We start from the raw sequence: 12,443 nt of genomic DNA, 5'->3' as shown, positions 1-12,443 counted from the left end.
TAACGAAAAAGTGGCTTTGAACTCATCGTCCATTGCCAACTTTTGATTAATGACCTGGCTGACAATACCATTATACTCATTTAGATGGGCTGTCATAGACGCCCCTTCCTTCATCTGAAGACCTATGAGTTTCTTCAACCAATACACTTTGCTTGAGGCACTTTGTTGGGCATACAAGTCCTGCAATCTCTGCCACATTCCCCAAGCTGTCTTCTCTTCACGAATGCTGAAAAGTAATGAGTCTGACACAGACAACATGATAGTAGATCTTGCCAGCTCATCCATATCTTCCCACTCTTCAGCAGTAAGAGAAGCGGGCATCACACCCCTTTCTTTGATAGGCTTGTGCTGCTTCTTCTGGAGCAACACATTATAGCACTAGGTTTGCCAAATATCATAGTTATGTGAGCCTTCAAGCTTCTTTATGTGAAGCAATGAAGAGCTCTCACCTATGGTTGCCATAGCAATATGCAACCTATCAATGCCTGACTCCCTGCAAAATGTGCAAACACTGCACCAAAAGCACACAAAGTGCTCACAGTTGTTCTCCCAAGCTTTATCTCCCACTGCGGAAGCAAGAATGCAACTTTTCTCCCACTGTATGTGATGAAAACACCAAAATCTGGTTGCTGCAAATTTAGGACAGCACCTTAAATGTGCTTTGTTGCCCTTCCAAAGTACTGTACAACAGTACCAAGTGCTCACCTGTGATGTACCAAACCTGTACCGGCAAGTACAGCAGCTGAAATTGAACCTTTTCCTCACTCAAATCAGTGTACAGCCATGCCAAAACTTGCACAAAGCTGTGCCAAATCTGTACCAGCAGGTACAGTAGCAATAAATGCTCTCCTGGCTGTCCAAATGAGTGAAAATCAGACTTTTACAGTCCCGAACACGGCATACAACAGTTCCGAACAGAAATTGGGCAAAAGCCCCTTGACTGCAAGCTGATTTCTGAGGATTCAAGGCATAAATGTCTTGCCTGCTGCTTTGCCAAGCTCAACAAGCATACGATCTTGAAAAGCCCCTTGATTTAAGATCAATTGCTGATCATACATGGTACATTGACGCACATGAAGGCATCCAGAGTCTTCACGGTGCTTCCCCCTGGCCACATATACATCCAATACATGAAAGCCCCTTGATTTACAGGCACATTGAGTGCTTGTAAGGCATCAACACATTATCCACAGCATCAAATGCGATTGCCTGCATGCAAATCAACCAAATCGGCACAAAAGCCCCTTGATTTGCACTGCAATTTGCTGCAAATTTTGCTGCAATTTGCTGCAAATTTTATTGCAATTTGCTGCAATTTTGCCCAAATGTGCGATTTCTCACATCATGCAGCATGTATGAGTGCTTAATTGCACAATTACATCAAAAGCCCCAAATTTCGACGTCCAATTTCCTGCAAATTGATCCTGATTGTGACCAATTTCCTGCAAATTGATCCTGATTGTGACCAATGTCACCCAATTTTGCCAATTTTGCTCAAAATTGAGCAATTCGACACCTGTACCTGCTCAATTGTTGATTGTACTTGCTCAATTGCAAATCCCCAAAAAAAAATTTGAGGAAAATACCTTGTAATTTCTGATTTTTCTTCAATTTGCAGGCTGAATTTTGTTGTTGCAAGAAAAGGGGGTGATGATGCTGCTGCTGTTCTGTGCAGGTGGGGGGGGGGGGGGGGGGGGGGGGGGGCACTTCTTGCTGATGTGCCTGCAGTGCTGAAGTTGTACGGATGGCTGCATCTACCACCAGCTCATCCTCGAAGATGGGGATTCTGCTCATGACTGACGTGGCCTCATCTGTTCGTTGGCGGGATTCCTAATGCCATGCTCCACCAATACCTGGCGCAGCCGCTGCATCAATGGGTAGCCTGGGCTGGCGGGATCATCCGCATACGTGAACACGTGAGAGCCGTCGAAGCGCAGGCCTGCAGAGAATGCGTATGTTGTCTTTCTCCACGTCGCCTACTCACGCGGACCACTACCCCGCTTACGAGCTCGCCTCCGACTTCGCCTGCGTGTCTCTGATTGGCTGTTGGCTACCTATAGCCCACGTGGGCGTGTCGAGCTTGCCTTCGCTCCACGTCACCCAACTTGAACGCCGCCCGCCAGAGCTACACGGCTCACCGAAACTAGCGACTATAGGGGCTCGCTACGGGTCCTCGCTCACGCCCAGCAGCCTTGCGTGTGATTCAGCGCAGAAGTGGCTGCCCGCCACCTTCTCCTTCCGCCCACCTGCCTGCGACTGCTGCCTTGTGGTTCTCTTCTAGCCTCTTCACACACAGGCTGCTGAATGGGAGAGTCGAGCTGCTGCCTGCCTGCGTCAGAGAGGTGAAACCCCTACAAGCCAGTGATTCAGCACTCGAGAACAAAACCAGTGCTCTGATACCAGTTGAATGGGAGAATTAGGGTTTAGAGTAATTCATGTGTGGGAGACATACACAGAGAAAACAAGGGAGAGAGAGAGAGTTGTGGGGATAAGTCAACTCATGATATGAGTGTGTGACTCCCCTATCACACATGTATATTGCACTAGTACACATAGTGCACTTAGTACATTAAAAGTACTAAGTGTACTATGTACTATAACTTATGGGCTTGTACACACTATAAGGGTGGGCATTATGCCTTTACCCCAACAATACCACTGAAATATCCTTAAGTATAGCACATCCACTGTCCAGTTGTAGTATTATATAATTCCAACATTAAAGCCATGAATCCGGATCCACAATCCGAAGTCAGATAAGGGCAAAAGAGCCAACCGTATCAAGAAATTGTATCCATATCCTGAGTCAACAACTCTAATAATAACCAGACACAGGCACAAGAGACAATTGTGTCCCAAATATCCATAAATCCATAAGCCGCTTTTCTAAATGTTCAAGGATGCTAAATCCTTCCGGAAAAATTTCCCAAAACATAAGTACAAAGTGAGCACCACGGTTGCTAGTCCTGAGAAAAATCACACCATGTCAGGCTGCATCTGCCACTGTAAGAAAAACACAGCATGTCAGGTTGCATCTACCATACAGGTACTGTCGTGTCAGGCTTCACAAGCCACACATGCTCTATCATGTCAAGCTTCATAAGCCTATCATGATACATGTTCTGCCATGTCAAGCTTCATAAGCCATACATATTCTGTCATGTCAAGCTTCATAAGCCACACACTCTGAGATGGCAACGACACTGAGCTCTGCAGTGGCTGGTTCTGGGCAGCTCTGATACCATTGTTGGTCCCATTTCCTAGTGACGAGAGATCACCCTCACCCGTACATACACAAAGATATAAGCTAAGGACTAATCACCAGCAAGAGTATAAGGGCACTATGGGAAAAACATAGGAGTCATGAAGATTTAGGAAAGCACAATTTCTATTAATGTTGATGCCTCCTTTTATTACAAGTTATGGCCTTACACCCATATAGCAACTATGACACATGTACACAAAAGATACAGCAACTAAATGCTCTCATGCCATGTGTGCATCTAGGTGTGCCCTTACGTGTACCTATACTAATAAAGGTGCTATGTGCTACACTAAGGTCTACAACCATTCATTTAATCCTAACTTCTAATATTTGTGCACTATCCCAATATTTAATGTGCACATTACACCACTACATTTTTCCTAACACCACAGAGAAGATCACACCCTAGGCGATGTCAAACCCAGAGACATATTCCTCCTCAAGGACATAGGACCATTTTTTATCTTAGGCAATCACTGAGTTTGGATCCCCCTTCACGTCCATCATCGGACTATGTCTCAGATGGCTTTGTAACCCTGTAAAGCTTTTGCATACTGCACTCTCACTGACCACCTCTCTACTAGGAAGACTTTTGGTTTCCACTTTACATTTACAAAACTGGTCCAAATTGTGCATGTGTTCACAGTACCTTGGAAGTGAAGTATGCTGTCTTTCCAAAGGTGCTGTTCCGCCATTCTCGAGATGAGAGAACTGTTTTTTGAATTGTTCCACAGCACTGTTAACATCCAAAAATACAAAGATCAATCAGTTCATCATGTTCACCTGAATTCAGTGTACCTTTCAAATGATCAAAGAGTGGACCAAAGCTAGCCTCACACACCTTGGATATAAGAAGCTGGACCGGTCAGTTCCACTTAAATACTTCTTCATCTTCTGTGGATGATACTCAAGTATCTGCCAAACGAAATGGGCACAAGAGATGTGTATTGATGATAAGCAGGTCATAAACAACCAAAAAACACAGAAAATCATATGAAAGTAGGTGAATGAGTGTGAAGGTAGTAACCTCGCACCACATTACCTCTCTGTAGATGAGCTCCCTGATATCTTCTTTTGTCACCCTTCGCCTCTCAAACTCAAACTCCAACCTAGTAATAGGTTGGGCCGATGGCTCCCGCTCCACCTTGGCTAAACCCCTAAAATAAGGATCTGCCAAAGCCTACAAAACATTAAGTATTTAGATGGCTCCCACTCTCAACATCAGCTAAACTCTCGTAAGAAGGTTTGTCAAAAAACATGCAAATATTTAGATGCTCTCTAATTCTTCAAGTTGAGCAGTTAATATTCATACCTCCTCTGCAGAGGGACGGTCTCTTGGATCAAAGGCAAGAAGCCTTTCAAGAAGACGAAGAGCCAAAGGGTTTGCCTTTGGGAATTTTTGAGAAAATTTAACAGGTGGTTTTTTTGACATGGTACTTAGGTACGTCCTTGCCTTCTCATTTCGTACCTGATAAGAAATCCACTGATGTAATTTCCTATACAACCGCAAGCTTAGAATAAAGCCTCACAAAACTCACAACATCACAATCAATTGTCAGCAGGACAAAAGATTCCAAGCAAGAATACAAACCCTTTCAATCACTTCTGGGTATGGAGTGCCAAGGAAGTCTGTGATCAATTCCAGCTGATGAACTACATTTTTGCCTGGAAAAAGAGGCTTCCCTGTTAAAATCTCTGCAAAGATGCATCCAATGCTCCATATATCAATGGCCAGAGAGTACTGCAATTTTCCACAGACAAACACCTTTAGCCTCAAAAACAAGGTCTACCAACCCCTACACTCCATGGTAATACAAATTGAGCAAATCAAGCCAGCATTAACATTAGAGAACTTTTAGCAAAAAAGCTTCTTTAGAAGCTGTTCTTAAATAAGGATCACCCAGAATATCAAAAAAACAACAAGCAAGATACAACAATTGGAAAGGCCTATAAAGCGATGCAGCATCTTTGCAGGGTGTCCAGTATGATGAAAAGAATGTAGGGGTTCCCAAACTTGGATAGAAAACAACTTTCTACTATAACATGCGTTGCGGAAGCGTGTTCATGATTAACGCTAGGCAAAGAAGATTAACGCTAGGCAAAGAAGATTAATGCTAATCCTATGTTTAGCAAAGACACAAAAGAGAAGGAGAGAGAGACCTAATCTACTATATATAGCCAAAACATGCTATATATACAATGATCTTGCTGATTCATAGCTTCGTGATGCATACCAAAGATCCCTGCAACCCTCTACTTGCAATCGGACAAGAGAAGCTCTTGCTCATCCACCACTGTGTCCTTGTTGCCTTGCAAAATCTGACAAATGGATCCTCTTGATCTTTGAATGATGATTCTAATGAATGCCTAATGATCTTATTTATAGGAAAAAGGTATGAATTCGTAATCAAGTCGGTTTTGTCTATTTTACCCACAAAACATTGCCCAAAAAGTCATATTTTGTGCAAACTATGCCCAAAAGGTGTCCCAACCATTAGGCTATGTCTTGGGAACTTCCGAGAGCCTGTAGGGCTACAAAATCTACCCTGAATCTGCCCATATATTTGCTAATGAGAATATACATGTCTACGAGCATTGGCATGAACGGATACACATGACATCCCCTCTTGCTAAGCTTGGAGCACTAGGGTAATCCATACACCTTTGCTCCGATTCCATTCCGGTCCAATTAAAGATTGCACTTCATATCCATCGGCTCAATCCCCAAGCTCTTTGACTTGGTCTTCAAATTCTCTGGATCTTCTGAATACTCCTCTAAAACTATCGAGATGACCTCATCCTCCTCCAAATAGGATTTGGAAAGATCCACCTCATTGGGAACTATTAGGTTGACCTCATCCTCCTCTAAATAGGATTTGGAAATATCCACCTCCTCGAACTCCGGTTCTGGTTCTGGTTCTGGTTCTGGTTTGGCTTCTGGCTCTAGCTTTGGCTCTGATTCTAGTTCTGGTTATGGCGTGTGCATCCCGGGTAATGGCATCTCCTCGGAAACACCTCTTTCTGTGATCACGTCTCCCGAGAACTCATCTTAGAAGCTCTCTTTTTGTTGGGTAAACGCTCTCGGTCATGGGCTACTTCACAACCCTAGGTGATTCCTTCTTGGCCTTTGTTGATGTTGCCATGAACTGTGCCCATGTCTCCTTGAGATGTGCCCATCTTTGCTTGTATAGAAGCTGGCTTTGACGCGTCTCTTCTTGAAGCTCTTCTATGAGTTGTTGCCTAAACCCAGTCCCGACGATGATATGTTCATACTGGCCATAGCGTTCTTGTTCCCTTTTGTATCGTTCTTCATCTTCCTGTCCCTAACGGCTCTGCAAAGTCTTGAGAAAGTCATCATCCATTGCCTCTGAACTCATGATATTGTTTTGCTGTTTTTTCTCTTGAAATCAACCCAAAAATCCTAACTCTAGAGTTCTACATGCTTTCTAAACTCCCTAGGATCATGCTAGGCTGAAAACTAGACTTTCTAGCACTATACTATGCTGAAAATGGGCAAAAAGCTGATGCAAAAATGCAAACCCTAATTTTGCATGCAAACCCTAAAACACAAATCCTAATTTCAGAAACTCTAATTCAACATGCACCAAACATAAGCTAAGGGCTGTCCTAGGATGACCTAAGCTCTGATACCAATGTAACATGCGTTGTGGAAGCGTGTTCATGATTAATGCTAGGCAAAGAAGATTAACGCTAATGAGAGAGAGACCTAATCTACTGTATATTGCCAAAACATGCTATATATACAATGATCTTGCTGATTCACAACTTCATGATGCATACCAAAGATCCCTACAACCCTCTACTTGCAATCGTACAAGAGACGCTCCTGCTGATCCACCACTTTGTCCTTGCTGCCTTGCAGAATCTAACAAATGGATCCTCTTGATCTTTGAATGATGATTCTAATGAATGCCTAGTGATCCTATTTATAGGAAAAAGGTATGAATTCTTAATCAAGTCGGTTTTGTCTATTTTACCCACAAAACATTGTCCAAAAAGTCATATTTTGTGTCCAAACTATGCCCAAAAGGTGTCCCAACCATTGGGCTATGTCTTGGGCACTTCCGGGAGCGTGTAGGGCTGCAAAATATGCTCTAAATCTGCCCCCATATATTTACTAATGAGAATATACATGTCTGCGAGCATTGGGATGAACGGATGCACATGACATCTACAGAGTCATGATGGTGATAATTTAACGCTTAGGATTCTACCTGAGAGGACTCAAAACCATTTTGATACGAAACTGAACACACATACATATTCATATGGGAGCCCAACAAAGCTTTATAAACACTATGCCGCAAGCAAAATCTTGAGATTTGGTGGCATCATCTACACACCCACCAAACGCCTTGTACACAAGAAAGAAGAGTCCAACGCAAAAAATAAGCAAGGGCTTCTTGATAACTGCTAAGACTTATTGCTGCCTTTAGATAAGAAATCCCCCCTCTCCCCAAAACAAAAAAAAAAACCAAAAAAAAAAAGATAAAGGCAATAAATGGTAGGGTCATAGGGATTCCCCTATCTAACACACTTATAGGTAAGTTGGCAAATTTCATTAACAGCCTCATTAATAGATGGCGAGGGCTCTAGCTATACCCGTTCATGTTCCCCAAGAGAGCAAATCTCTAAGGCAATTAGAGTAACACTTAGGTTATATTTTGGTATGGGTGTTAGTCCAGACTCCAACTTAGAACTCAAGGGTATGTATCTAGATGTAGCTTGGATTTCCTTATTGGAATACAGGAGATTGCAACTGATGCTAGTCATTCTATCAGAGGTGTTCTCGATAGGGGACAGTTTTTGCCATAGTTGTCACGGTACGACGGTACGATACCGTACGGTACGATACCGTACGAGAATATTCGGTACGATATGAAATTTTGGGATACGGTACGATAAAATACGGTTTTTTAAATTAAAGAACACCTACAAACATAGACATTTTCAATTTGGAAGGGTAGAGTCTAGAGAAGTTGTTTCAAACCAAAATATCATTAAAAACAACTAAACAAGTTTGAAGTGACAAACAAAAGTACATAAAGTATAGAGGTGCGATGCGATCATGCGCGCTAGGCGCGAGTACAAAAAGAGAGGCTAGAGCCAAGGCCCAAGGAGAGACTAGACAAAGGCATCACTATCAGAGCTCTCGCTGAAATCATCCTCATGAGAAGAGGACACATCAGTGGCCTCGCCGAAGTCGCCATCGCTAAGAAGGTTGCCCTCATCATCGAACTCGGGCTCTCTAAGCTCATGTGAGAAGCCAAAGGGAGCATCCTCATCTGCAAGAGCGAGTGTGGAGCTACCCGATCCACGCCGCACATAGGTATGCACTATGTCCCTGGGAGCACCACGAACCGTGCATCCACGGCTTCCTACTTGCACTCCTCTGCCACTACCTCCACGCCCACGACGAGTGCAAGTAGGTCGTCGATCAAACGACTCGAGCTCTCGATAGATCTCTGCATAGATCCTCTCCTCCTCCTCATCCTGCACTTTGTTTACACTCTGAAGAGTGCCCCCTGTGAGCTTGAATGCATCCACATTCACCTACATTGTACAATGATCAAGTGACAAGCAATGTATTAGAATTTGGTTCCAAATTTCAATAAACATTGAAGTTTGAAATTTGAATGCTTATAACTTATAAGTTGTAACTTATACCTGTCTCGCCGATTCCATCTTTTGCATTGCGCGCAGCATGCGCAAGTTAGCGCGGCAATACACTAGCCGCTCTAACTGTTGCATGCTCAAGCGATTACGTAACTTCGTGTGTACAAGTGAGTAGGAACTCCAGTTCCTCTCACATGCACCTGAAGAGCAATCCTGAGCTAGGATTCTCAAAGCCACCTTTTGGAGGCTTGAGAGCGCATACCCAAATGTCTCCCACCAAAAGAGGGGCTTCACAAGGGATTCCCTCTTCCAACAGGTAGTAGATGCAAACGCGGCTCCTCCCCTTTGGTCATTGTAGCTTATGAGCTCCTCAAGGAACTTCCCATGGCGATCCTCCGACAATGCTTTAGGCAAGTAAGCATCTCGGGCTTCAAGTAGCTCCACGTTGGTGAAGAGGGCAGGTGATTTGTAAGCCGGATGCAATAAAGCGGCAAGACCATGGATAGGTCTTCGCATCCACTTCCATCTCTTCTCCACAATGGCCAACATACCATCGCGCTTCTCCTCGTCGATGGAAGGAGAAACGCGTAACTCTGCTATGGCCTCTCCCATGAAGTGAACAAGAAGGCCCATGGTGGCTCCCTCCATGTCAGTCATCCGCAATACCCTATAGAAGGGCGTGACCGCAATGACAATAGTGCGGACCGACTGCCAAAACTCCTCCTTTAGGCAAAGCCGTTGCATGGCTTTGGCCTCCGCCGATTCTCGCTCATCCCACTCATTCCACATTGTGGAGACCACTGTTTGGCGAAGGGAGGATTTCACATCGTGGAGGCGCTCCAAGAGGAGCCACATGTAGGCGAAGCGTGTAGATGAAGGCTTCTTCAATTCCAACTTGCTATGTTCGCGGAACATGGCAAGCACCTTCACCTTTGTGGTGAAGAAGGTAACAACAGAGATAGCTTCGGTCATTACTTCCTTCATCCACACTAACTTGCCCATATCCTCCATGAGCAAGTCAATGCAATGGGAGGCACAAGGCGTCCATACTCTGGAGGGATAGTCCTTCTCGAGCAACTTCCCCATCCGACGGCAATTTGAAGCGTTGTCGGTGATGACTTGCACCACGTTCTTCGATCCAACCTACATGTCACAATGCACATGAATGGATGCAATGAGCGTATGCGGTATGAGACTTGAGTCATGACTCATGATATAGCCACATATGATCATATCACATATACTAAAGCCTAAACTTTAAAGACTTTAGTGCAATTTGAAAGTTGAAACTTACCTCCATGATGGCTTGCTTGATATGGCGATATATGAATGCACCCGATGTTTTCCTCCCCGCCTTTCCGGAATCCACGCCCCGCACAAAGTATGTGCCAAGAGGGCAAGAGACAAGTATATTGATGATGCCTCTCTTCTTCCGGTCACTCCATCCGTCGGAGAGGATGCTACACCCATACTTGGACCATGCCGCCCGCACCGGATTGAGAGATCTATCGATTCTTTCCCTCTCGTCCACAAGCCTCTTCGTGCGCATGTCATGATAGGAGACGCCGGTCCATCCTTCACATGGGCCCACAGTTGCAATGGCTTTCACCATTGACTTCCATTGATCCACCTTGAGCACATGGAATGAGAGATTGCACTCAATAATGGTGCGTGCAATCTCTATATCCACTAGCTGTTGCCGTTCTCGGAGATGTGATAGAGAAGAAGAGAACCCCCCGGTGGTTTGGGCTAGAGTGGCTTGCCTCATGGGAGACTCAAGCCTTTGTCTCTTTCAGGAGGCAGAGGCGGAGGCGGCACCGATGGAGGCGGCGGGGGAGGATGTATCACAAGGCGGGGAAATGACCTCATCATCCGCCCTTGAGCTTCTACCACTATCATAGTGAGCACCCAATCCACCCTTGATCTTGTTGAAGATCTCAACGGATATAGCAAGGGGGACTTACTTGCATGGCGCAACTTGCCCCCCCACCTTTCCAACATGTTGGAGAAGCCTAGTAACTCCACTTGTGTATTGTTTGCCACAATACTTACAAGTCCACCTATATGACTTGGACTTTCCATTGGCTTTCTCTACATGGATAGCATGCACATTGAAGGCTTCATTCTTCTCCCTTGTCATTGTAATAGAGAGAGAGAAGTTAGAAGATTCAAGAGATGGATAGGCTTGAGAGAGAGAGAGAGAGAGAGAGAGAGAGGCTTGAGAAAATGAGAGAGTGAGGCTTGAGTCTTGACTCTTGAGAGAGAGAGAGCCTAAAGGCTTGAGAGAGAGAGAGGCTTGAGAGAGGGCCTATGGGGGAGAGAGTGGCTTGAAAGTTGAGAGTTGAGAGAGAGAGAGGGAGAGAGGGGGGGGGGGGGCTTGATGGTCACTTGAGCAAGACTCAAGAGAGGGGGGGGCTTGATGGTTACAACTCACTAGAGTAATGAGAGGCTAGAGCTTTGAGAGAGGCTTAGGGGGTGGGCATTTTATAAGGCCATGTAGCATGTCCAATGGGCCAAGCAAACACATGGGCCACAAAGCATGCCCAAAACGGCCAGCAAACGGCTACAAAACGGCTACAACAACAGGCAGAAACGGCTACAAAACTGCGCAGTCGGCGGCGGCACAACAGCTAAAAACGGGCAGAATTGGCATATCGTACCGTACGAATCGTACGTACGAATTGATTCGTACGCGTACGAGAAACAACCATGGTTTTTGCCAAATAGAAGCATTGTTCGGGATGTACTACCCGGGATTGAAAGAGTGCACAGAGCGGAAGCAAAAGAGCACTAGAGTGTACTGAATAGAGAGTGCAAGAGAGAGAGATATGGAGCAACTATGCTAAATATACTGAAGCAATACAGTCCCAAGCAAGAGACACAAGCAGTCTCATAAGTGAGGGAGCAAAAGATAGACTAGGCAAGATACAAGACTAAGAGGCCAGCCCACCTATTTATAGGTGGGGAGTGCTAGCCAACTGGACACACTGAAGCTGGCCGACTGGGAAAAAACCATACGGGCTGAGAAAAATCCTAGAAAAATATGTAAAATAAGGGTGGCCAACCCACAATCAAGGGCCATGCAAAAGGGACCAAAAGGACACCAAACATGGGCAAAAACTGGGGATGAATGTGCTAACACCCCCTCTCAGCACCAGATGCTGAACAAACTCCAAGAAGTCAAAGAAGTCGTCCTCTGTCAAAGACAAAAGAATGCAGCAACAACAGGTACCAGGAAAGCTCCACAAGCAATCTCCACAGCAACTCAGCTACAAAAGCAATAGAGCAAGCTGCCAGGTACACTGCTCCTCTAGAAGAAAACAACCATGTAGGCTGCGTCGTGCTGCTCCAAATATCGGTGCCAAACCCAAATGTAAACACAGTGTCACAGAAATCCCTAGAAGCCTGTAGCTCCAAGAAGATAATACCCTCAAAAGAAATAGAGTCCATCTGCTCAAACACTGTACCAAGAGTAGCCAAATGCTGTACAATAGCACCCTCCTCGAAGGTCGGCATCGCCAGATGTAAGAACTCAATTGTC

General features: G+C 44.9%; 2 protein-coding genes across 3 annotated transcripts in view; both read right to left on the bottom strand.

Moving 5' to 3' along the window:
* LOC147625768 (mitogen-activated protein kinase 10-like) overlaps positions 1–12,443 on the bottom strand; it is a 45,626-nt gene that overhangs the window by 25,999 nt on the left and 7,184 nt on the right. For both annotated transcript variants that reach the window (XM_086817322.1, XM_086817321.1), the window contains exons 5-9: positions 4,857–5,006; positions 4,578–4,733; positions 4,308–4,445; positions 4,107–4,180; positions 3,915–4,001 (exon numbers count right to left, since the gene is read on the bottom strand). In XM_086817322.1, the coding sequence (XP_086673448.1) occupies positions 3,915–4,001; positions 4,107–4,180; positions 4,308–4,445; positions 4,578–4,733; positions 4,857–5,006 (605 nt within the window). The remainder of the gene's footprint in view (positions 1–3,914; positions 4,002–4,106; positions 4,181–4,307; positions 4,446–4,577; positions 4,734–4,856; positions 5,007–12,443) is intronic.
* Positions 8,264–10,670, bottom strand: LOC147625769 (uncharacterized). Its single transcript, XM_086816985.1, has 3 exons — positions 10,197–10,670; positions 8,954–10,045; positions 8,264–8,839 (listed from the first exon to the last, which is right to left on the bottom strand). Exons 1-3 carry the CDS (start codon positions 10,668–10,670, stop codon positions 8,411–8,413), a joined length of 1,995 nt encoding a protein of 664 aa, XP_086673111.1. The 3' UTR covers positions 8,264–8,410.

This window comes from Cibotium barometz, chromosome 23, assembly GCF_041138505.1.
Source record: "Cibotium barometz isolate CiBa-2024 chromosome 23, ASM4113850v1, whole genome shotgun sequence".
In the NCBI taxonomy this organism is placed as follows: domain Eukaryota; kingdom Viridiplantae; phylum Streptophyta; class Polypodiopsida; order Cyatheales; family Cibotiaceae; genus Cibotium; species Cibotium barometz.
The sequence above is the reverse complement of the archived record's forward strand: the minus strand, read 5'-3'. Positions and strand labels throughout refer to the sequence as shown.

Bases quoted from the DNA above. Each gene is read 5' to 3' on its own strand.
- LOC147625769 (XM_086816985.1), bottom strand. From the start codon at position 10,670: ATGAGGCAAGCCACTCTAGCCCAAACCACCGGGGGGTTCTCTTCTTCT. The intron at 10,046-10,196 runs GTAAGTTTCAAC...TGTGACATGTAG, and splicing joins TCAAGCAAGCCATCATGGAG to GTTGGATCGAAGAACGTGGT. The intron at 8,840-8,953 runs GTATAAGTTACA...TGTACAATGTAG, and splicing joins AGATGGAATCGGCGAGACAG to GTGAATGTGGATGCATTCAA.